At 37.2% G+C, this 27,151-nt stretch overlaps 1 protein-coding gene across 2 annotated transcripts in view; it reads left to right on the plus strand.

Moving 5' to 3' along the window:
• The window catches only part of LOC149804137 (uncharacterized), a 184,798-nt gene extending 161,285 nt beyond the window's left edge, over positions 1-23,513 (plus strand). Inside the window, exons 1-3 of one of the 2 annotated variants that reach the window (XM_089951487.1) lie at positions 19,896-19,996; positions 21,425-21,473; positions 21,972-23,513. In XM_089951487.1, coding sequence (XP_089807613.1) covers positions 21,428-21,473; positions 21,972-22,861 — 936 coding nt within the window. In that variant the 5' untranslated portion in view covers positions 19,896-19,996; positions 21,425-21,427 and the 3' untranslated portion in view covers positions 22,862-23,513. Of the gene's footprint in view, positions 1-19,895; positions 19,997-21,424; positions 21,474-21,971 lie in introns of those variants that run through there. The other variant, XM_089951488.1, reaches the window with a different exon arrangement.
• The last annotated feature ends 3,638 nt before the right edge of the window (positions 23,514-27,151 follow it).

Raw genomic sequence — 27,151 nt, forward strand, 5'->3', positions numbered from 1 at the left:
TTTGCCTGTTTAGTTCTTCTTGCTATTTTTTCAGTCTGCGCTGCAGTTTGTTTTGATACCGGAAGAAGATCTTCTTTGATGACTGTTGTAACTTTCTCAGTAGCTGCAGTGACGGGCTTAAACAGTTTTTTAGTGTCTTCTTCGTACTCAACTCGTGCTTCTTGCTGCGCTTGTAGGTTTGTTCTAAATGAGTCTCTGACAGGAAGAAATTTTTTAATTGTTTCTAATCGTTCTCGTGCTGTTCTTGCAGTATGAGATTCTGGATGTATCATTTTATTATAACATAATAGTTTAATTAATATCAGCAGAAGAGGAGCAGCAGAGAGGGTACCTACCAACGTTGGTCGTCAAAAAATAAACAAGAAATAAATAAACACGTAGAGTACTTTATTTTTTCAGCTACTATTTCGAACTGAAGTTTTATTAGTACAATCGTCCATTACAGAAATAAAACATCTCAAGGAAAAGTTTATTTGTAAAATCTTGACCTTTCTACGAGATGATTTTATTTGTTTGTTTTATTTGTTTTGTCGGAATTCTATGGTCTGTTCACCCTCTCTGCTGCTCGAGGGCATACTAAAATTCATCGTGATTAGGCAATTGTTGAAGCCGAGTGGTCTAAAGCGCTCTCCGTTACGGATCACTGCCATCTCACCTCTGTCTGCGTGGGTTCGAGTCTCGGATTCGGCTAATGTGGGTATGTGAGAAAGCTTGCCAGTAGCTTCTCGTGGGTCGGTGGTTCTTTCCGGGGTTTTCCCGGGTTCTTCCTCCACCATTAATACTGGCCGCCATGTATAGCCTATCGTGTGCTGAAAAATGGCGTTAAACCCTACAACAACAACAACAACAACAGCAATTGTTGAACGATTTAATCGAACACTTGCTGAGCGGTTATTTAGATATCAATACGCGAAGAAATTCATTCAAGACAAGAGATCTCATGAATGGGTTGCAAGATTACCAAATGTGATAACCGCGTTAAATAATGAGATTACTCGAACAACCAACATGAAACCCATTAGCGCAGTCACAAAAACCATATACCCGTACAACGACGTGATTTTTCAATACAGCCAGTGCTTGGGCAATGACACTGTAAGATATTTATATGAGCCCGGTGAACTTGAAGGCGGTAAAAAGGAGCGACTGATCCTATTTGGAGTATTACCACACACAAGATATCTAACATAACAAGATCTACTGGTCGACCAGCAATATACAGCCTAGATTCAACTGCTCCTCAACGTGGATTTACACGTGAACAATTATCTTTTCTAGCTACGATAAATTGTCTTGGATTATTACTCGAGTACTGCCATAACATTATACAATTAGAGCTCGCACAGTGATTATACTGCCGTTGTTTCAGCGCGTTAATAAATTCAACTTCGAGATCAAAGTCGCGTTTTTTTGTTGTCACTTTGTTTATAACCAGCCAATTTTTTTTCTTATTATATCCTTGTCAATATCATCATTAATGGTTTCTGACGAGTCCATGACGATTCTCCGCAGTTGAGGTATGTTTCTAACTCGAGACACTGCAAGATAAACTAAGTTCGACCATTCGATACGATCATCATCGATCCAGACAACTGTATCAGTAATAGTTAATCCTTGAGATGAGTGAATCGTCATTGTGTATCCTAGCGTCCACGGGGATTGGTCAGCGTGTAGAGCATCCTCAACAACATTGACATCAACTGCGACAATATCATTTATTACGAGATTATGTTTCCTTGCTTCGGTCTGTCCTGGTATATCAACGTCAATATTCTGCCGTCGCGTATCAGCTGGTCGATAACACAGCGGCACTGGCAATGTTGGAAATTTTTCTTTATTTAACTGAAACAACCGCTGTTGAGGTGTGTCTCTGACTATCTTTCTACTTGCCACTATTAAATCGTTTGGTCAACACGTTTGTAGAAATTCATTCATAGAAGTTTCTGAAATTATTTTACGCGCTATTTCACACTGAATTTTGTTCGGTTGTAATCTGGTAAATTTTTTAAATTCCTTAATTCTGCATCAAGAGATCTGTGATCATCAGTTATCTCCGAGTAATAATCAACAAAATTCTTCAACCAATCGTGTGGAGATGGTCCAACAGACGGTCGTGGTTGACCGTGATCGCCGCACATTATCACGGCTGTATTTTTCAATAACAACCAATCGATAGATGTTTTAATATTTCCAACGACACTGTGCACACTTCATCCCAAATGATGATCTTTGGAATATATTTCTCTCCCATTCGATCGGGAGTCCATGTGACACCACTGTATTTGAAAAAGATGTGATAAGTACAAGAATTTACTGCTCGTTGGTTCATCTCCATGGGGAGTCTGTGTGTTGGTGTTAGCACAATCATATCATGCGTTTCTGTCAAAATAATTCGATTACCCGAGTTGTCTTACCAGAACCTCCCCGTCCTTTCAAATAAACCGTTTTGTGTCTGGATCCTGGATCATACACGGATGGCTCCGACGATAATTCTGATATCTGATCGCTGCGATAACTATCTTTAACCGCAACATCCGCGGATTCACAATAACAATGTAATATTTCCTTTTTTATTCTCCGCGAACCCCATGATGCATCAGTGTTTGTGAAACAAGTCAGTAATTCTGAATATTTTTTATTCAAGTAAAATGAATCCGTTGCAACTCTAACTGCAGTGTCAGGAAATCTATTTATCATCAATAGCAAATTTATTGAAACATAAGCGAGCATTGCAGATCTTAAATGTGTATACTGAGGAGATTCTCCATCAGTGTAACTAACAATTGTGCCCAACCGTAAGCGTCTTCCTGATTACAAAATATATTTCTCTCAGCGGCATCAGTAATTATAAAATCTAATTCAACATCATTCATAATCAAATCGTGCGTGATGCCGTTTATGATCATATGCAGCACACTGAGTAAATTTACCAATTAATTTTCTACCGAGATCTTTTGCGTTTTTTTCACAGTTGCCATGTTTAATCCTGAGAATATTAGGAGCATTATCGACGATGACATCAACAGGAGTATTTGGACATTCCCGCTTGTATTCTTCTATGACCTCATCTACACTGATACGCTCCGGTGTTGGTAACCAAAGCAAGGTCAGCGTCCGATATGATATAATTGCTTCCCTGACCGTTAACGATATTAATACGTTACTGTCAAGCATATATCGTAATAACACTATTGGTGCCCAGCATCGCTCGGAAAAGTGTCTACCAAACCAAACATAACCATACGGATGAAGATTCTTAGCGAATTCAAACCACACTACACGAGCGAATCCTGTCAGGTCAAACCGGGTAATGGACCATTAATCGCCACTCGTGTCATCTCGTTTGTAGCATGTCCAAACCGCGCAAAATATCCAGCACAATCAAACATCCCGAGAAAACTTCCCGGATAACACGCGACCATATCGACCGAAATTATATCCTTGTGGTTATATTCGGTATTCCACAAAACGCCATGTCCATATTCAATACAACTTAACTGAACATCTTCGAGGAACTCAGCGCGTGTTGGTCTCCATGAATTTCTCTCTCTTGCAGCGTGGGTAGCAACTGACGGGACTGTAAAAGAATTAGTTAATAATTGCTCAGTATTTTCTGAATATCTTTCCGCGAGTTTTCTCATCGCGCCATGAAGAGATTCTTTACGATATAAATCGCCGTTAGGACTTACAAATTGATCGTATTCTTCATCTTCGGAACTCTTAAACAACCACACTGACACGGGATCATTTTTACTTATCTGTTTAATAAAATCAAACATATTTTCTGGAGAGTAAAATCTCACGACACGATCTCGTGGAAATATTGTTACCGCCGAGGTCCAAGCATGAGCGTTATGATCAATAATTTCAATTGGTGTCCCTCTCTAATTATTCGACGATTCATATAAAACCTCTCCGGTTAATGTTTTTACTAACACTGGAAATTTTAATTTACTTGATAACTCAGCGACATCGTTTATTGACGCTCCTATATCTTTGACCTGCAAAGCCCACTTCGCCATTTTTTTACGTCGCAGATCAGTTAAACCGTTTCCACGCTTCGCATTTGTAAAATATTCCATTACTCGTTCGGCTACACAATTCAGTGATGAAAATCTCATCGGGGCAAGGTCATTAATGATAGGTCTATCATTTACTTGAGAAATTCCATAAACAACCGCAGTCACAGGATACGATCGAGCGTAATATATCTTTCAATCCCAGTTAACATTCCTGGTTTGGAATCTTTACTTAATACAGCAGTTTTTCCATTAGCAAGGACAGGATCACGTTTGTCACGGATAATCAACGTATCGGAATCTGCTTGCACAATAAACTTTATTCTGTTAAGGTGTTTCTGATTAAGGTAATCGATAATCGCTTTCGCTCGTGTAGCGTTCATTGTAGCATCAGTGACTTCGTCGACACCTTCGGTGTTGCATATAATTTTAAATGTAGACCACACGTGAGATGCTCCATCATCATGAAATTCTTTTTGGCATCCCTGATAATATCAATCAGATCAGTCAGAGCTCGCCTCCGCGAGTCACGGGTTAGTCTGTCAAGATCGAATCTAGAAGCTTTCCATGGCTTGATTGCAGATAATCTCTCAAACTTATCCATATATAATTAAGACAAACATTTAGATAAAAAATATTATATATAATGAATCAAGTACTAAATCAGTGTAAATGGCTTATGGTGGGTTCATTGATTCCATGTGGCAAATCATGTGTAAAGGAATTCTGCAGGCAACATTACAATGTGTTCGTAATGGAAGCTTAGGACCAATTCCATGTCTGCGATGTGGTGTCGGAGTCCGGGGACAAACACGATTATGTGTGCAGTGTGGCGGTAAGCGATACAGGGAACTTAAAAGATATTATGATAAAAAAAATAATGACAGTGACAGAGTTATAAAACGTGAAGAGGATTATTTAAATAAGTTCTCAGACAAATTATGGTTTAGACAAATACATTATATATAATGGAGCAAAAACAATTTGTCAGACATCCTATCATTAAGAATTATGAGGCGTCTCGTGATGGTACCACTAGACACTGTAGGTTGAAAAAACCAATTGGTGTAGTTAATAATGCTGGTTATCTTAAATTTACTGCTGGGGAGGAGAAGATGTCTCTCTGTCACAGGCTTGTGTACGAAAGTTTCTTTGGGGAGATCAAAGACGGTCTTGTCATCGATCATATTGACGAAGAGAAACTTAATAATAATTTATCTAACCTGCAAGCTATTACACAAAGTGAGAATTCTGCACATGGGAATGCTGGGGGGAAGAGAAAGCCTAAGGTAGTTAAATCTTTCAATGTGGAGACCGGCGAAGAGACTTTTTCAGTCAATGAACTCGGCTGGCAAATCTTTCGGTATTAACTCCGCGGCGGTACGATATGTTGCAGAAAATATAACCATTTCGTTTTCCTATATCCAAATGGTGCTAGATACAGATAACGGAGATAACTTTGCAGCGATTGTGTAAAAGTCAATGGTGGAATTACCTCCCTTGAGATTGCACAAAACACGTCATTACCTTTTATACCAGAAAATAAATAAATTTCGAGTAGTAAATTCAGGTTCTATTATTTATTGCAATCTGTTCTGAAATAAGGTTTTGTGGCGAACCGTCTATTGTATACACACTTGTACAGGTAAATAATTCTCCGTCCTACCTGTACGGATTAACACGGAAGTAAAATGGCTCCAATTACTTCTAGTAGATTTTATCAAGGACTGTCAGTTGGTGTAATCTGACTTATTGGGTATAAACTTGAATTTGTGTATTCAGAACTAAAATTCAGCTGGGAGCTCAAAACTAAAATTCAGCTGGGAGCTCAAAACTAAATTTCAGCTGAAAATTGTTAACTGTCTGTAAACGGTTAACTACATAATAAGTTTTAAATCATATACCAGTAGATCAGAGCCACTGCGCAGTGGTAGAGCGGCTGATTATCGTTCTGGGGGTCAGTGGTTCGAATCTCGTAACAGGCATATTGTCGACGGTACCGATTTGTAGGATTTTTCTATGTAGTGGGGCCCCCGGCAGCCCGTGTATATCTCTCCCATTACGTCAAATACGTGGTGAGTGCGTCTTTGGCACTTACCCCGGGATTTGATCTTGGGGGCGTGTACACGAATGTATTTCGCTCCCAAAATAAACAGTAGCGTGGATGTATAAGCTCTAAGTCACATGGGTACCCACAAAAAAAACATTCAGAAAGAATGTTGGCCAAAAAGAAACGGTCATGGGATGTCGAGAAAACCATAAGAAAGGTCTCTAGAAAAGACAAAAGTCTCAAACAAAGACAACGTCTCAAACAAGGATCTCATGAAAAACACACAGGTCAGTGAGGGATAACCCATGAATGATAACCGCTCATGATACTACTGTTTATTTTTGGTCTAAATATTTTTCTTTTAAATATATAATATTCGGTATAATATATATAATATAATGAATTACAAAAATATCAATGATATAATTGTTTCTATTAAAAAATTAGAACATGACGGCATAAATATATCTGATGAACTAAATTTCTGATTTTGAAACACTGCAGGAGGAAGATATATTTTACCCTCTTAATATATAGATTCATAAAGAAAATTCAGACGGCTATGTGTCAACCACAGTAGAAGAAACGCGGATAAAAGAATTTGTCACTGCAATCAAAAAAATTAGGTCGGAATTATCTCACAAATATGAAGCAAAGAAGATAATTAATTATCGTGTGAGGCAACTAAGAAAAAATTATGTCAGATTGTGAAACGATCGAAAATGAAAGTTAGACTCGTTGATTTCCATCAAGGGTGAACAAGTAAGTGGAAATGAAAGTGAAAGTAGTAGTAAGTCAGTCCAAGGACGGAAATTTTTTATTTTTATTTTTTAGATCTGCACGATTTTTACTAGTAAACACCCTATCAGAGTTAGCAAATCGAATGATTTCCATGATATTTACTAGTAAACACCCTATCAGAAAATGGCAAATCAGTAGATGTGCACAAAATGTATATAAATAAAGTATTTTTACTGTTGCTCGCGCACAAAAATAAAGTTATACTTTTTTGTGAAATCAGTCGATTTACACGATTTTGACTACCTAAATACCCTTCAGAATTAACAAATCAGTCGATTTACACGATTTTGACAACCTAAATACCCTTCAGAATTAACAAATCAGTCGATTTACACGATTTTGACAACCTAAATACCCTTCACAATTAACAAATTCGACAGATTTTCAGTAAAAAAATAAATTTCTTATAATATTTTTGTAATTCTGAGTGACAGTCAGTAAAAAAGTATCCACCTTACTGTCAGGAGAATTTTTTTTTACTGTTTTCTTGAATCGTAGATTTAAAACTGTTAACAGTTTCACGATTTCACAAGTAAATTAATATTTACCGTTTCATTTCTCAAATGCAACAAGTGGCCTGATTGGTCTGTTACTTTGAAATTTATTCTTTATAACAGCGGATTATGACATCGTAGATAGACCGGATTGATCGGCTCTTGCACAATCAAAAATCCAGGTGGATCTTTTGGCGTGAATGAATAGATAATGAATCCTTGCTGCGCTTGATTTGACATTGTTGTGTCCGTGCTGTAGCTGTTATCGATTACATCACACACAAGATTGACCGCGACCACCGAAGTTATATTTACGATTTCCGGAGATACATGTCGTCCTTGCCCTTGTGGATCATTATTGTGCCAGAGAATACTTGCAGGTGGCAGTATTTTTTTTTTTTTTTTGTGTACTGTGCAAGTATATCAGCGAAGAACTCATCAATGATTTTGGTGGTGGATTTTTTTAATTCGTGTGCGTTATATCCGGGAAATTTAAAAGTTGGTAGATCAGCTTCCTTTATCGAATATGCAGTTAAAAATCTTTCTTTTTAACAATTATATATATTGTCAGTGTAATCAATTGTTGCCTGGATTACTCGCTGGTGAAAATATTCCATGTCGGATACGAGTCGATTTAATATTTCTATTCGCGTGGTGATTTCGCTGCGTGAACTTGTTATATCAAAAATATGTTCTTGGAAACTTTTCCGTAGTTGCTGTAATTGTTTTTTATGTTCTTGATTAATGATTTTAAAATATTCAATAATTTGACGTAGGGGAACAACAGTGGATCTGGGGGTTTGTTCATAAATAAACCCCCAACACATATTATCTTTACTATAGAAGTTAAAATTAGTACCCAACGTTGCGCTTTTTATATCGAGCAGATGTTGTTTGTATGACAGGGTAGCATCGTGGTATGATTGCCTGTCTGTGACATAGTCAGACTTTTTGGGTTCAGGTGGTATCGGTTTCTCCGGCGGTGGAATTTCAGGCCATCCTAACACTGTTCTGCTCGAACTCTGATATATATCCACGGCGTAGTCCGGGGAGTTTATCTCAATTGCGGAAGACAGCGTTGGTTCATGAGCGGTTATTGCTATTTTGGATTCTTTTCCTGTGATATCTTTTATTCTACGTTGTAATTCCTCATTGATTTCTTTGATTTGATTGTTTATGGTTGGTATTCCACAACATTCCTGTCGGGTGTACCGTCTTGATCATTTTTATTTACAAACACAAACGAATTATTCGCTGGCAATCCACCAAATGATTTTGATCCGATCTGATATTGGGCTAGCTGTGGTATACTCGCAACTGTCCTAACGCGCTCTCGCTTACCGGAATCGCAGTTGGAAAATTAATCTTGAATTCAGGTTTGGTTGAGCTTACAGTTATTATTGTAGTCCTTGCTGGGGTTGTATTTGCGGCTATCTGCTTAAGTAATTCTGTCATTATTCATTTTTATTGTTTTCAAATGGTGGACTTCATCGTATGTCTTAATCATTAACGCGAATTCGGAATCTTATATTTTTTCATCGTTGAGGCTTGATGATATCAGCGACGATAACTTTGAGTATGCTGCTGCTGCTGTGTTTAATCGTGTAACCGCGTCATGGTATTTTGTGCTCGTGCACGTGGATATCTTTTCGCGATTATATTAAAAAACACCAGCCGCGGCCGCTGATGATGAAACGCATATTGTTACTGCGATTGCAGTTGTTACCGGGGTCAGCGCTGATAATACTACCCCAGTGGACGCAACTAACGCGGATACCGAGTATACTGCAACGCAAGAATAACTGCTCGTCGCTTATATTTTTCTACTTTTGCTGTGTATTTGTTGATGACGGTTTTTAACTCTGATTGCCATTCGCGTACTTGATCGTGTCTATATTGCTGGACATTTAATGTTGTCGTTGACTCCGTTTTTGTCAATGCCATTATTATTTTACGCAGTAACCAACTGAGGTGTTTCAGCTACAAATTCCAAACACCACCAGTAAGATGCTGTGGTTAATTTCTTATTGGCTGCTTCCAGTATAAACGTTTCTTCGGTTCCGCTATTTAATATGATAGACACAACCCCGGAAAACTTGTCTGTGGAATGTCGCCAGGGATACATTGTAAATATCTCGAATTTTGCAGCACTGAACACAGAGAGTCTGTACACTCCAGTGACTGTTGCGGTATATTTGATAGTATTATTTTGTTTTGACCATGTTGCAAATCCAGATGACACCGTGTATACTATGTTGGTAATATGCCCGGGAGTAACTCCGGGTGGGATTTTAATCAGACTAATTTTGTTAACAATCTCAGGAATTCCACTTACGACATCTTCGAGTGTTTTCTTGATCGTGTTAATGTTAGTTTTGATATCAGAGAGTTTTGCGTCAACGGTCAATGGGGTACCAAAGAATTCCTCTGAGGTTTCATTAATTTTTCTAAAGTTTCTACGGAGATTTGTAAACGCGTTTACGTGAACGTCAACATACTATTTTGTTGCGGCATCTTCGTCAAATGTTGGATCTATTAAAACCACTATCTTGGTTCCATTCATGCTGAGTTCACCTGTCATTGTGTCACCGGCATTTTTCAAGCGATTAGCAACATTTTTTCAATTTCATCTTTGATGCCGGCAATTGACATACTTGATTCTCTGATTTTTTCGCTGTCAGTGAACACAGGGATGTTACCCGGGGTAGCTCCAAGAACCCTACGAACTATGTCATGCCATTTGATATCGCTGGTTTTTAGCTTGCCATATCGGTCTTGAAAAATAACAACCTCATCTGGGTCTATTCCGGAGAGGGTTAAAAGATTATCGATTTCATCCTTAGTCACATATTTTGATAAATCGTGCTGCGAGATCTTCCGTAAATATCAACCATATTTCTTTAGGGATTGTTTAATTTATCCGCGGTATACTCGTGCACGACTTTGTGAGGTGGTTTGGTTGATTTTGATAACGCGTCAAGTACATTAATTACTTCACGGCCACATATCGGAGGATCAGTTAGTGTTTGTGTTGGTAGCGTTAAATACCAGACTGGAATGGGTGCGAAAGTGCTACTTTGTGTACGTATTTTAGAAATTCAACTGGCGGTCCTAACCCATACGAATCGAAATAAACAATTCCACGTGAATGTATCGCGTAAGCAACCCAGTGACTTCCTGGACCATCGCTCTTATCGAGATTAATAATTCCAGTTTATGGATTATTTGGTTCACGTGGTAACTGATCTCTCTGAATTTTTTTTATAAGTTGTTTAGCAGCATAGAGCAAATCCAAATTTGACATCGGCGTCAACAGCGTTTGGGGTACCATGAGGGCTGAGTTCCTGGAAGTCTTAGACCCTTTAAGTACCAAGAGGGCGGAGTTTCTGGAAGTCTTAGACCCGCTCCCTTTTTTGTATCCTTTTCCAGTTGACTTCTTTAATGCCATCCCAGCAGCGGTTCTAACAGCACCTAAGGCAGCTGCTTTTGCGACAGCTGGGGCAGCAGCAGCAATTAATGCTGGTATTGCTGCGAGAAGTGGAAATATACCACCGGTTTTAATCATGTCGCTGATGGCTTTTGGAGCGAAATCAAGTTGAACTCCGGTTTTTGCTTGCTCCGCTTTAGTGAAATGTTTTAGTTGAGTTTTAGTCAACGGTAACTTGTTTGGACCACCATTAGCAATTTGATCTTGCTTTAATGTTATTTTTGTTCCGCATGCGCTCGTGTTTTTTTATTGTAATTGTTTCGCCTGACCGGGAGTACGTGACTATATGACATTTTTATAATTAACGCGGTTGGTCTAATTGTCTACATGTTTTCCACTGGGGCATCAATTACTCTCATTTGTCCACCAACACCTTCAAGTAACGCTTATTTGTCGCTGAGTATAACAGCAATTGCTCTGTAATTAACACAACCTGAATTTACGCTAGCTCGAAAATGTATATCAACGACAGATTGCTTAACTAAATCAAGATGTTTCAGCGAAAAGTAATAAATCGGATACAATGATGTAAAATCTTACTGCGATATTTGTAAACCAGTATCAATATTTTGTTCGCATCCTATAAATGTCATCAAACGAAGATATGCACGTGACACATAATTTTCTTCAAAATTGAATAATATATCCTCGGATGGTTCTTGATGTCCGTTTATTCTTAAAGATACTTCAGAGACACCAAGTTTGTCAAATACCATTGGATTTCTTTCTTGATTGTTTAATCGTGCAGCATCTTGAAAAGCAACAAAGATATGTCTTGGTGCAGAAACACCCTGCTGTGATGATATATGCCAAGTAAATAAACCGTCGACGGGATTTCGATTACTATCGGAAGTTGTTAACCACGATAATATTGATTTGCCTCCTTGATCCATAAAAGAAAGTATCCGCTGTTCTTCAGCGAGTGATGGAGTCATTACCGGCATCCACAATGAGAGTTTAAATAATATTACTTTACCATCAGCACCACCTTCTCGCCAGATAGCATCATTATCTTCTTTTTGATGAAGAACAATTGTGTGTTTGGCTCCAAAAATAACCTTTCTGACATTTCTGTAAAGTCCAAATATGTGGGACAGTGGGATTGCACATGAAAATCTTCTACGATCACCCTTTAACATTAATTGTCGCGTTCTAAATCCTAAATTGTAATTTGGATTGATATGAACCACCGGCCATACATCAGCGTCGGCAAAGTTTCTTGGTCGTCTTATAATATCAGGCCTCCCATCAGGATGTTTAGAATTATCCTTAGCGAACATCATAGTCGGACCAGCTGATCTAGTATAATCATCTGAATATCTTGCTAGGTTTATAATCGTTGTAGCAACGTCAACGTTATCTTGGATTGTCTCAATTTCCTTTCCATCAATCATGTATATGGCACGTTTGAATAACGCCATGATACCATTACATGTATTAACAAATCCAACTCTGACATTAGCTTCGTATGGTGTATTAGCGACGACGTTTGTTACAAGTTCACCTGTGACTTCAATAAATGCTTTAGCGGGCAAGAAATACCTACTTGTATCCTGAACTCGTAATTCAGTTCGTCCACGTTGATTTGGCGATACGGCTTCATAAGAATAATATTGATAATCACGCACAGCCTCATCCTTGAGTACTGGTGCATCCATGTCAAACGCTGGGTCAGATGTACGTTTAAACATTTTATTATAATTTGTTATCTTCTAAAACAAAGATCACTTCCTGATATCAGACTTGTATTTATTTGTTCAGCTCCTTGATTTATCAGCGCTGCTAGTTTTTGATCTGCGGCTTGATTTATTACTTTACTGACATTTACAGGCATCACTTCAGTGCTTGGCAATTTGACAGGCTGTGGCGGTCTGCGTATTAATCGTGCTAGTATGTCCTTGATTGCCAAGAACGCTTTACTGGCAACGTTACCAATAGCACCAGGAGCTTTATCACGAACAACGTCACAAGCTTTCATTGATAATTGTTTTACGATCGGCACTGCTTTGGGAGCTATCCTTCTGAATAAACCCTGAACAACATCACCGAGTCCATCTCCGTAAGTTGCTTTATAGGTTGGTAATCGCGAGTTTATCACCCTAACCGCTACAAGTCCACGGTGAGCATTATGTATAATCATCTTATTTGTTATTCATTTATCTAACAACTAGTCACTATGATAGTCATCAACGATTTCATCAATGAGCCCCCGATAAACATTAATGTCCATGATAACGCCTTGAAATAATCGTCGACAGATATCAGCTTCTTCATTAATTATTTCTGGTGAGTTATTTCCAGCTCGCTTTCCTCCAATGAGAACTTCTAACCGTTGCACGTCATCGAGGATATTGTTAGGACATGCAATAAGACCACTTCCCAAACCGCTACCAGTAGCACCAGGCAAACTAAAAAGCTTTGTTTTTTCTGAAGGTTGTTGTCGCCTTGCGTAAAATAAATCCTGTTTCAATTTAAGGTAATCGGGATCTCTTTTATCAATACGGAAATTTTTAGAACCAAAATATAATACAGCAGGCCAAATATTATCTTTTACATTTTTAACCTATTCAGGTTTCAGATGTTGTTCTCTAGAATCATAATCATGAACAGTAATATGGAGTAATTTATCCCGATCAGTAAAAGTATTAAGAGCTTCATCGGTAAACATCACTGCAGGTCGTGTTGATGCTTTGAGATCGAGTTGAGGTTTTTGTTGTTCTATTTGTTGCAGAGGTGGAAGAAGTTGATAAAACTCTTGCTCAGGTGGCAAATAGGGAGGTGGTGGTTGTCGAGGTTGTGATGTGTATTCTCTATAAAGTCTTTGTATTTCGCTCACAAATCTTATAAAATTTGAATCATCATCTCTGGCTTGTTTTTTGTCGTAATACACGCGATATATCCATTTTATAAATTTGTTATCGCTTACGGTAGCAAATTTTGGATTTAAAATTTTGGGTTTTTTTTACATATATTCATTAATGTTGAAACGGGTAAATCTTTTTCTTTTGTTTCTTTAAGTTACTCAATAACACCTTCATTAAATTTTGTAATCAGTTCAACATTTTCTTCCCTTACTGGTTTGGGTTTAGGCGCAGGCTCCTCCCTTTTCAAGTCGGCAACTTCAGTACGAAGTTTGCTGATGCCTTCAAGTACTTCTTCATCGACGGGTAGAGGTTGAGCTGCAGCTATGTCAGTTGGAAGATCTCGTCAAATCTTCTTCTTTTTTTTCGTTCTCGCTGGTATTTTTTCAGTTTGCTCAGCGGTTTGTTTTAATAATGGAAGAATACCCTTCTTCTTATCCTCGTCCTTAATATCTCCCCATATAGCTCTTTCAGTAACCGCTGTAATGGGTTTAAATAACTGTTCTGTACCCGTAGCAAATTCAACTTGTTCTTGTTTAAGTTCTTGAAGTTTTTGTTTTTGTCTTACAGAATCTCTCACGGGAAGAAATTTTTTGATTGCTTCTAGTCGCTCTCGAGCTAATCTAGCGGAATGTGCTTCTTCGATATTTGCCATTATTGATATAAAAATGATTTAATTTATAGCAGCAGAGAGGGTGCTGCCTCCAAACTGGCACCGACACGATCGCGTATTTTCCCTCAATTTATCGCGATTAGGAAAACTTATCAGCGATAGGATGGGTAAGCCAATTGGTCGTTGACAGGGTTGTCTTACGCTGGATATCGCGATTTTTTTGTGGTTTTTTTTTGCGATTTTCCAGGAAGGCGTATTTTGGCGAAATACGAGTGAACCAATTAGAGTCTGTTCACCCTCTCTGCTGCTACTCTGCATCCATCGTTACTGCAAAAAGAGGTCTCTAAACCTATAGTGATGTTGCAATTTCGTGTTCAAATTTTATTTATTCGGTGCTGTTTCTATTCCAGTCGTCAAGTTGTGATAATTGGGGGCATCTCTGTTAATAACGCACACTTATCACCTAATTTGTTTGATTTTTTAGTTTTTCTTAAATATCTGTGTTGATCTCATGGCCACATAGATTAATCCATGTTGATTTGTTCTTCTGGGTTTAGCCCCATTTTTCAGGAACTGATAGGCCAACACATGGCGGGCAATATATTTTGGTACAGGAACCCACGGAAAGCTACTGACAAGCCTGAGACTTGAACCCACCCGGATAGAGGTGAGATGTCAGCAATCTGTAAAGTCAAGCGCCTTAGACCACTCGGCCACCACTATATATATATATATATATATATATATATATATATATATATATATATATATATATATATATATATATATATCCTGATCTTTCCTGCCAGCTCAGTAGATACAGAAATATGCCTTCTTTTGATGATATTAAAAGGTAATTGTTAATGTAGGAACTATGTTTGTACAAATGACTGTCACGCCAAGGTTACTCAATGCCTGTGACTTTCACCCATAAAAATCTGACTTCCATGGGTGGACATATATTAAGAAGAATGACTTTGTGAACAATGCTAAAACAACATTACTCTCTTGTCTGTGTCACCTTACTGGTGCCTCTTATTTGATATCAGAAAATACTGTTCATTTGTTTTGTTTTGTGTCTTTATTGCCCTGCCACTGTATGTGATATAAATCAAATATATGTATATAGTATGTACGCTGTATCTTTGATATACCAGTCGGTAAGATTTTAATTAAAAGGAAACTCAGCAAGATTCGTTTCCTTTGATTGAAAAATGTATATAGTTCGTGGTATAACAATGATACAGGCATATCGGTATAATACTGGCTTTAAAAAAATAATTAAAAGTTAACATTTTAAATGTTAAAAGATTAAAGATCAAATGATAAAATAACTGCAAAGTGATCTTTAATTAGAAAAGTGACCACCATTTATATGTGAACATCACCATAAGCTGAACTTCTTTTCTGCAGGATAATTAATTTTACAGTGGATACTGCAGGATAATTACAGTGGCTACTGCAGGATAATTAATGTTGACGTGGATACTGCATGATAATTAATGTTAATAGTGGCTACTGCAGGATAATTAATGTTTACAGTGGATACTGCAGAATAATCACAGTGGCTACTGCAGGATAATTAATTTTACAGTGGATACTGCAGGATAATTACAGTGGCTGCTGCAGGATAATCAATTTTACAGTGGATACTGCAGGATAATTACAGTGGCTACTGCAGGATAGCTATTGTTTACAGTGGATACTGCAGAATAATCACAGTGGCTACTGCAGGATAATTAATGTTTACAGTGGATACTGCAGGATAATTACAGTGGATACTGCATGATAATTAATGTTTACAGTGAATACTGCATGATAATTACAGTGGATACTGCAGGATAGTTAATGTTTACAGTGGATACTGCAGGATAATTACAGAGGATACTGCATGATAATTAATGTTTACAGTGGATACTGCAGGATAATTACAGTGGATACTGCAGGATAGGTAATGTTTACAGTGGATACTGCATGATAACTAATGTTTACAATGGATATTGCAGGGTAATTACAGAGGATACTGCAGGACAATTAATGCTTACAATGGCTACTGCATGATAATTAATGTTTTCAGTGGCTACTGGAGACAAACAAATCCTCTGTAGTAGTGGTTTTCGTAGCTGTTGATTACATGCAGGTCAGGAGAATGTCTCTACTACGTTTTAGTTGATTTGTGGTAATCGTGATTTTATTTTCTACAACGTAATGCTTGGGAACAGCAAGAAACGTCACTGAAACCAGCTGTGAGCAAGCCACTAGTGGCCACTTAAATTCTATGGCAAAAGCAGAAAATTGTGTCTAAATTCGTAATGGTCTAAGGATGCATTAGAAATCAGTACATCGCTCATTCCTATATTTATTGAAGCTGTCATTAAGACATGTTGCTCTCGGCCAGCATGAGGGACAGAACCGGTCTGATCCAACATTTTTTCAAAGTTTTTCACCACAGTCATTACAATACGTCAGTCTGCTGCCTTCACTTCAATTAAGGTGATGGATCATGGAGGAAATTAAAATGATAGGCGTCTAACTTGTCATGGAATCTCCCAAAGCGAAGTCTGTTTACAAACAATAAAAACTAAGCACATATAAACAGTTACGACTCTATAGTCTTAAGATATGTTGAATGAACGAAGTGAAACCAACAATTTAAGTAAAATTCCACCAATAATGTTTTTGCCTAGAATACAAAAGTGAAAATTAAAACGACACGTACAGGATTGTGAATAATCCTAAAACGCCACGTACAGGATTGTGAATATTCCTAAAACCACACTTACAGAATTGTGAATACGCCTAAAACAACACTTACATGATTGTGAATACCCTAAAACGACTCTTTCAGTATTGTGAATACTCCTGAAACGACACTTAAAGGCTTGTGAATGCTCCTAAAACATCACTTACAGTTTTGTGAATAATCCTAAAACGACACTTACAGAATTGTGAATAATCCTAAAACGACACTTACAGGATTGTGAATACTCCTAAAACGACAATTACATGATTGTGAATACTCCTCAAACGACACTTACATGACTGTGAATACTCCTAAAACGAAACTTACAGTAGTGTGAATATTCCTAAAACGAAACTTACATGACTGTGAATACTCCTAAAACGACACTAACATGACTGTGAATACTCCTAAAACGACACTAACAGGATTGTGAATAATCCTAAAACGACACTTACATGACTGTGAATACTCCTAAAACGACACTAACAGGATTGCGAATAATCCTAAAATGACACTTACAGGCTTGCGAATAATCCTAAAATGACACTTACAGGCTTGCGAATAATCCTAAAACGACACTTACAGGATTGTGAATAATCCTAAAATGACACTTACAGGATTGTGAATAATCCTAACTATCGTATCACAAGTCCAAAAATATAGAATGTTTCAACCATTTTGTGGACCACGTGTTAATAATGAACGGATCGCAAGGGTAAGGTGTTACAAGAGGCCTCGAATGGGCTTCAGGTTGTTCAAATGGCTGACAGCTGTCTACTAGCCAAATGCAGTAGTTGACCAAAGAAGTCTAAGTCAATCAAATGCTTTCTGTATAAATTTCTACCTATGTGGTTGATTGTAAAAATTAAAATAGTTGTATAAGGATTTATGTTGGGTTTTCTATTGTATGTTCATCATATTTGAATGCATATCAATGCCACGTATCCAATATTGAAGCTTCTCTATATCAGAATGCTTTCAGATTCTTGTTAACGTTTTTTTTTTTTTACAGAAAAGTTGTGTAAATATATTTTTTATATTGAAAAGGTTGGCCATATTTTATGACGGATATGCATCAGTTGTGTAAATTTGATAGGCCTCAAAGCTAAGACGATCTCTGTGAAATTGGATTGAACTCTTTTGAGCAGTTTATAGAAGATGTTAAATTTTATTTTTTTAACAGCAGCCATACTTAATGGTGAATTGGCATCATTTATATAAATTTAAAAGCTCTTTCTATCTGGATTCTCTATGTCAAATTTAATAAAATTCACTTGTGAGCTTTTGGACAATAAGTAATTTGAATAATTTTCAGTCTGTGGTCGTTGGTTATATTTGACGGCAAATCGGCATCATTTCTATAAATCAATAAGGCTCAGATTCCTATATACCTTTTCTTCTGGTAAATTTAGTATAACTCTTCTAAATAACCCTTTTATGAGAATAACCTTAAATATATATAAGTATGTGTGTGTGTGTCAGTAGCCTGGAATGGTGCTGATGTGCTAACAGTATTTCTGTATCACAGTGATATAAGCCAAAACATCCTTGAATGAATTCAGAATAATTCCAAAAAAAAGCAATTTAGTCCTAAAGACAAAGAGCACCTTGTAATTTTAATGAATAGACGTAATAAATAATTAAGTGCTCTCAAATGAGCACAGCTAGATTCTACTAAAATTCCTGTTAAGATATGGAAATAGAAGACAAGAATCAAGGCTGTATCCAGAATTCAAACCTAGTACACATGTTTACCTCCGAGTAATAATTGTCTTAATATATAAACAAAAACCGTAAACAAGCATTAGCCATGCAATATGTTGTTTACAACAACAACAAATAGATGTGTATAATCTGGTATGCCTCTACCCTCAATAATGGGTCCCTGAGTGGTCGAGTGGTCTAAAGCGCTCACCGTTACAGATCACTGCCATCTCACCTCTGTCTGCGTGGGTTCGAGTCGCGGGTTCGGCCTATGTTGGTATGTGAGAAAGCCTGTCAGTAGCTTCTCGTGGGTCAGTGGGTCTTTCCAGGGTTTTCCCGGGTTCTTCCTCCACCATTAATACTGGCCGCCATGTATAGCCTATCTTGTGCGTTAAATGGCGTTAAACCCAACAACAACAATAACAACCCTCAATACTGACCAAAGTCAATCACACAATTTAGATATCCATAACTAATAGGAGTACCAATATATATTATGACAATTACAAACAGAAAAAAAATATTTTAATAATCTATCACTTGAACAGCCAATTTAATTTGCATTAGTTTCTTGAAGTTGACTAAATATGGCCGAAACAGTTTGGAACAACTGCTATAAATGTACAATAGAGTATATGCTTATTTGTCTTTGCACTATAGTGGCAGATCCGGATTATTGTGGGGCACAGGGGGCACCTACCCCAGAACCCCTCAGTCATCCCCCGCCACGGTTGCCTTGGTTAACATTGCATGTGCTTGAATAAACCATATATAGGTCTAAACCATCTAATGCTTAGCCTAATACAGCTATACTATTTATATACATATAAAGGACAGTTACAGTGCTCCTTTCGTGGTGTATTTGTAGATCTATAAATACTTCCTTATTGTAAGTGCCCTGCCAGACACCCATCCCCCACCCTCTTCGGCTTAATCAGACAATGCATATAGGTCGTGTATTTGGACCATAGCGCTCACTGATGTAACTCCTGTCAGTTAAAATGAATTACAATGAATAATTTCCCCTGTGCTCAAAGAACATGGTGTAATGAGCAAAATGGGTACATAAACCTTACCAGGTCGAGAATGAACTGATAAAACGAATAGGGATTATTGATAACGACAAAATCATGTTCCAATGGTCACTTGGTCTATTTATATAACGATATGTAGGTTGGTCACTCTTAGACTGCCAGACATTCCGGTTCAGTACCATTCTAAAAGGTACTCTCTCTCTCTCTCTCTCTCTCTCTCTCTCTCTGAATGAGTGTTCTCACACACTTATACATTTAGTTGTTCAGTAGTAAAAGACTAAATAAGAATCAGCGTTTCCATTACAGAGATGAGTTAGTCAAAATCAGAATAAGCGTTTCCATTACAGAGATGAGTTATTCCTGAAGAGAGTGTCAGCTGCTACTTGTACATGTATCTCAAAGATAAGCGAAATATATTTTAATAAGACTTAAGTTGAATTATTTTGCTTTCAGAAATTCGTTGTCTTTATTTAAATGCATAATGAATTCGTATCTTAAATCAACATAAAGTGCCAAATCTCCTGAAGTTAGATACGCTAGTAAGATAGTCATAGATCTTCAGTTGAACAGAATGTAAATTTGACTAGCGAAAAACTTTTGAATAGTTAATACTTTTGTACTTTGTGACAGTCTTTTACCAAGAAAAGACCGTCCCTACACGGGGAACGGTATTGGTGTGGTACAATGCAATTAGTATAGTTTAACATATACCCTTACATGGACTTCGCCTAGATTTCAATCCAGCTGAGGGCGTTTTATCCTCTAGTAGCCATTTCAGCCAGAATGAACACACGACTATTCATTATTCCGATTGCGTTTAATTGGGAGTTTGGACTTCAGTTCCAGTGGTTTCTTCCAGAATGACTTTCAACATTTCCGTATGTAATTCACCAAATGATAGGCTTAGTGATAGTAAATATGCACATGGTGATCTTGTACGAATATATCCAAGTTCCGAAAGTATGTTAACTCTTTTCATTCTATCATGTGTTAAGTTTTCTGACTCTTTACACTATATCACGTGTTACGTTTTTGTAACAATTTCTCTACTTTTGTATTGTGTAAGTTACCTTCCATTCGGGCAAGAATTTGTCATTTTTAATATTTTAATATTATTACTTTTATCAGCTAAACATAAGTAATGATTTGATAGGTTATCGCAGGACATTGTTTAAGTAAATGCCTTGTTGGGGGGGGGGGGGTATTCAAACACAGCTCAGCATATCTGGTTTCAGTTCAGATAAATAAGATGGGCTTGGTGATAAGAAAATGCCTAAAGTAATCAGATTGTAATTTTTTTCAAGTCAACAAAAGTAGTTCTGAACATAGCTCACAATGGGGGCAAATTATATTCCAAGGTTTCCTTTACAGACAAAGCTGAGAATGCCCCAACTGAGACTCCATTTCGCCTTGAGAGTAAGGGAAGCAACCCATACGATACTAAAGGAATCCAGATATTTGATGGAATATTAGTTCTACTGATATAGTTATTTCGTCCGTTTCCTTTTGCCTATTATTTCTATATTTGTTTCAATTTTTCATCCAAGAACTCATTCAGACAGTCAATTTGTACTTTAAATTCTTTTTGGATCTTTCAGTCATTAACTTCATCTTTCAGACTATGCTTTTCGTAATACTTTGTGCCTGCATCTTGGGACTTTCAAGAGGTAATAAAAATATGAAAAAATGTCTTTTCTCGATCTAGATCTATCTGTCTTGACCTCGAAGGTTTTTATCAACAGGATTGAATAGACATACTGATCTGATAAATACAAAATTCTGCAAGATTATCAATTAAAACGTTTTAAAATTTTTATGTTTTTCACCAGCTCTTCGGGAGTTATTTCCATCCTTCCAAGTCCGAGAAAATATATTAGCATTGTTTATATCATACTGGTTAAACCTAGCTTGAATTTTAATATTTGAATACTATTCCATTCTTAGTTCCCATGATAACTGTTAGTTTAGGGTAGGAGGTTGTTTTGCCTACATTTCATTACAAAGAAACAGGTATTTAGATGCCTATGAATCATGAACGAACACGTGTTTCATGGTAATTGCTATTCTTTTCAGCAGTTTTAGTGTGTAGATTCTTTAGACATACGAACAATGCTTGCTTTAGTAAAGATGGAGACTGTATAAGATGCTTGTTTTCATTTCTACAGCTGCTGTGCTCTGGAGCTGGAGCCACGAAACACATAAAGCCAATATCAATGATGTGATGAGACAAAAATTCGACTACACCGACCATACAGGCAAGTTCGGGATCGGCGAGGAAGACTCATTGTCCATTCAACAGGACCCGACCAATCATAATCAATACGTACTAAGCGTCTTCTACCGGCAAGGAACTTTTACCCATCACGATCACAACGGGAACAATTGTCCTCATATTTGTCAAAGAGGAGCTCAGTTTTACGTCAATCCAGTGAAGGTTAGAGATGCGGGACACCAGATCACCGACATGACGCTTGAGTATGAAGTTTACTTCAATCATAGTTTTGGATGGCAGAAAGGTGGGAAACTCCCAGGCCTTTGGGGAGGGGAAAGAGACTGTTCTGGTGGTAGGATCAGTGACCACTGCTTCTCAACACGGCTCATGTGGCGAAGAGATGGTCAAGGCGAGGTGTATGCCTACGTGACACATGACCAGAAAGCCGGTACAGATTTTAACAGCTGGTGTAACTCTCTTAAGAGCCGAGAAATTTACCACAAGATAGGTTGTCCAGACCAATCTGGCATCGAGATCGGTACAGGCGCTTTCCATTTTGAAACTGGCAAGTGGATCAAACTTACACAGCGAGTCCATCTGAACAGTCATCCACACGAACATGGAAGCGTTACCGTCTGGGTAAATGGCCATGCTGAAATTCATATGAACGACATTGTCATGAGGAACCAGTTTAACTTTGGAATTGACGGACTTTTCTTCTCCACATTTTATGGCGGAAACGATCCCAGCTGGGCATGCCCGGCCGACACAACCACCCTTTACAGAAACTTCCGGTTATCCACTGACGCTCCGCAACTTGTTCAAAGCCAGCTTGTTGGTTAATGTCTCACCTTTGTCTTTATTCCTTATAGAAAACCATGGTGAAATTTAATTTCAGAAATTGAAAATTAATGTGTGTCTGTAGTTATTTGAAACAAGGTTTATACTTTCAAGTGTCTTTTGCACCGAGTGATATGCATCCAAAGAGATGGAGTTCTTTACACAATAAGAATAATAAGACCAATCAGATGCAACCTTCAAAGTAATACACCAACCCCGTTCTTAAACTCGGGGTGCAAGCTAGAATCATTGCTCAAAGTGTTACACGATCAAACATTATTACTCAAAAACATGGAACTCGAAATCAATATCCAAACGTTTTGGAATTTACTAGAATTGACTATGGTCAGATATAAACACAAGTGATATCTGTCATACCTTTTCTTTTGTGCTTTAAAATTTTGAAAAAATGGTCCAAACAATGAGAAGCCACATAATACGGTTTTATATTAGTCTTTATTTTTCGAATCCAAGCTTGAGTACTAAAACGTCAGGTAACTTCAGCAGGTTTGGTTCTTTTCAATGGACTGCACCCTTTACATGTTAAAAATAAAACATTTAGTCTTTGTCAAACTATTATCCCCTTTTCTTAGAATATCTGAAATGAGAGGAAAAGGTAAATAAAATATTTATTTTGAATTATAATTTTAAATTTAAGGCTTGAACTACTTCAAGACCAGTTTGTGTTTCTTATATCACCTATATCACATTCATACATCACATATATCACATATATACATTTCTTATATCACATATATAGAACAGTTTCATATATCACATCCTAAGAAGCTAATGAAGCAGCACTGTCACGTGTCTGAAACTGCATCTTTCTGATAATGCTATCATTAGAACGTATCATTAATAATGGATCCTTGTGACGAACTATATATGGTTGGGGTGGGGTGTTCCCAATATTTTATTTAAAGTATGATAGAAGTCCCACCCATGTTAAATTTTGATGGAAGTTAAATTTAGTGAAAGGTAGATGTAAAGCTCTGAGCCCCCAGTCAGCGATACCGACAGTTAGATGGTTAAATATACCACAAAAAAGGTTGAAATTCAGCAAATAACAATTCAATAATCAAATGACTCAAATTTCAAATTACACTCCTTCCACTCGACCCTTTAATAAGCCTATTGCATTACTTGATAAGCAGTGTGAGATTAATTTCCACCTGTCCTTATATGCCTACGCATCAATTATATCCTTTCTCTCCTATTTCTCCCAATTCCTTCTCCTCTTCCTACACGACCTTCCTCCTAATTCCTTCTCTACATCCTCGATTTTCTTTAGACTCCTTCACCTCGTCCTCCACTTTTTTCCCCCAGACTAGACTTTTATCGACTTCTACTGTCTCGGTTACAGTCTTAATTCCGTCTCAAACTCTTAAAGACTTTGGACCCAATGGAACCGGAAGTTATCTGTCCCCTAAATGCTTCATGTGAAAACACAAGAAGGGTACAATCTTTTTCTTTAGCCCTCTCATCTCACACTACACACAGCCTATCTTCAGATAACGGTTATTAAATTTCTTCGGTCACGCATTCGTTTACATCGAGATACCCATCCGTTCTTGTATGGTAAAACAAACGTCATAATACAGCACGGTATCAATTTCTTCGTATAAATGCATCAATAAATTCCGTCGCATCATTACATATCCCTAATCCCGTTATACTAAACAATATCATAAATAATCAGACGCATACCTTTACCTTGCATCTCATACAAAGTACGCAAATATTAAAATATCCATGCTCTGATATATACATAAGTCCATAGTAACTAATCATACATACTTCAACCATGTTTTGAAATTCACAATTCGAGCATGTGTAAATTCTAACATAACGCATTACTAAATGCACCGGTTTACTACGAAGTAACCTAATAGCGAATGACAAATGAAATATGACCACAAGCTAACAATCTACATAATTCCGCCTTGCATCTAATAATTCTCTACGTAAGCTCAGGCTCATTTCTCAAATACGCATGTAAATGAAACACTACAAAAGTAATACTACTTACTCAAGGATCCTAGTAATTAAGTGTACTTACTACAAATAATTAAAATTATGATGCCGTAATATTCTGAAAAAATCGAGCAAATAACTTACTGACCTTTTCGAAGCTTTGTCTTTCCTTAGAATATACGTCTAAGTTCTGCCGCCAGATTACGAATGGCTTCTTTCTCGGAGTAAACCCTATTGATCTGCAATCCTTCCAGGCGAATACAAAATTACTCCTACGATTTCGAAAGGTATCATTCGGGTCTGAATTGTAATCACGCCCTCTATTTTGATTGGATATAGCTGTGGAACGATCCAATCAAACTTAGCGGACAAGGTCCCTCTCGCTCTTTGTCAACGTGGTGACGGGTAAGAACACACCCCGTTCTCCCCGTGGATTTTCCTTTTGATCCTTGAACTAACCTTTAACATATAGGTGTGATAATGGCAAAGCTATGTTAAGTGACGCGACCGGTCACCTTTGCTGACTCAAGTTTCCGGTCTCTGGCTGGTCATGGTAACCTCGCTTAAGAGTTCAACGCTAAACCCGCAGCAATCTTTAGAGATCAAACACAAGGCCGCATTAATATTCCCAAGACAGGTAGATTATAGCTTATACATGACTTTATAGCTGGGTGCTTAGTAAACGTGACAATCCTAATTAGCGACAATTAGGCCTAACAAGACACCCAGGTTTTAGAAGGCAGTTTGGAAACAATAGTGTATGTTAAAACCAAAGAAACGTTGTCAAGGATCATGATCTTTTTTTCAGTCTACAAGCCAGGAAAATGTAAGATGCAAAACTAATTTCACGTAGGTAGAAAAACGGGTGACATTGCTTGTAACAGGAGCGTGCTTCAAAGAAAGTACAGACGGATATAAAAGGTGGTCTATTCCTACAAGAAATCCTCTTCTTATGACAAGTGTCTACAACAATCGATAGTGGAAAAATGTATATTATACTTAGCCCATAAACATTTTGACTGACAATAGAGAGAAGGAAAATGAAATATGGCTTCCTCAAATACACTAAATTAGAGCATTGTGTTGCTAAGGTAAATCAAATAATTTTCACGATAAAGAATATAACCCCAGAAATACAACAGGGATTTCTTGGAAAATGCACTGAAATATTAACTTTAGAGAATCCAATTGTCTTTGGCTCAGAATTTTGCAACAAAGCAAAATCTTTCATTAATAATTGATATGTGTCCCTATTTTCTAATTTAGAGAGTAGTTGTGGCCAGGAAGACCCTTTAGTACAATATTTATTTATAATAGGATTTGAACTTCTTGCAAAATATCTAAAGAAAAACATAAATACTACAGGCATTTTATATAATGAAATGGAATCCAGCCTTAGTAGTACGCTAATTTTGCTTGAAGACAACCATGCAGTTCCTAACTCACTCTGTGGTATTAGATCTATACTGTAATGTTTTGAAATCAAAAGCTATTTTGGATTTGAAAAAAAAAAAACATTGTAACGCAAAAGATATGTTCAAAAATTAATATTAGACGGTCAATGTCCTATTTTAAATTAGTCAGAGTAGATTTGTCTTTAAACTTGGAGAATATAGTACAACTAAATAATCTGATGAAGTTGAAGGCAGTTGAATTTTTTTTTAACTGCTTGGCTGGTGGAGCATGAGAAATTTATCCCTCATTGGAAAAATTACTTTGATAAAATCCTTAATTTTGCCTGAATTCATTGATCTTTCGCATCTCTCCCTAATTCCCCACCCCATATAGAAAATGAACTAAATACATAATTTTTGTCATCAGTTGATTTGGGGCGATATAACCAAGAGGGTTCAGAGTTATAGTCTCATAGCTTCTTTTAAGGAAGTTAGTTTACGGCATAAGCTGATTTCCGAACAAATGTTTCGAAAATTTGGCTGTGCACCGTTATTTAAGGAATACTTAACTAAGAACGCTAGCGTTAAATTGTTGCTAAATATAGTGTTCATACAGAGAGGTACATATTCTGTGCAAGACTGAGCAGGTTGAGCACATAATTAAATGTGCGCCATTAATAGTTCACATCTGTACGTTCATTGTAAATTTGCGTTCGATACACACACACAAACAATTTATATACTGCTGAGTTCAATATTTTTCTTCGGTCTATACTCCCTTCTAGGCAATTTTAACTTCCTTGCCCTTGTCATCAGCTGTTATTATTCTACCTATCTATCCTTGCATGCCTTATCGCTACACTCTTAATAGTTATACCAAAATAGCCTGACCCTGACATATATTCCTATTCAAATGAAGATG

This window comes from Sinohyriopsis cumingii, chromosome 3, assembly GCF_028554795.1.
Source record: "Sinohyriopsis cumingii isolate HCF-2022 chromosome 3, ASM2855479v2, whole genome shotgun sequence".
NCBI classification, from domain to species: Eukaryota; Metazoa; Mollusca; class Bivalvia; order Unionida; family Unionidae; genus Sinohyriopsis; species Sinohyriopsis cumingii.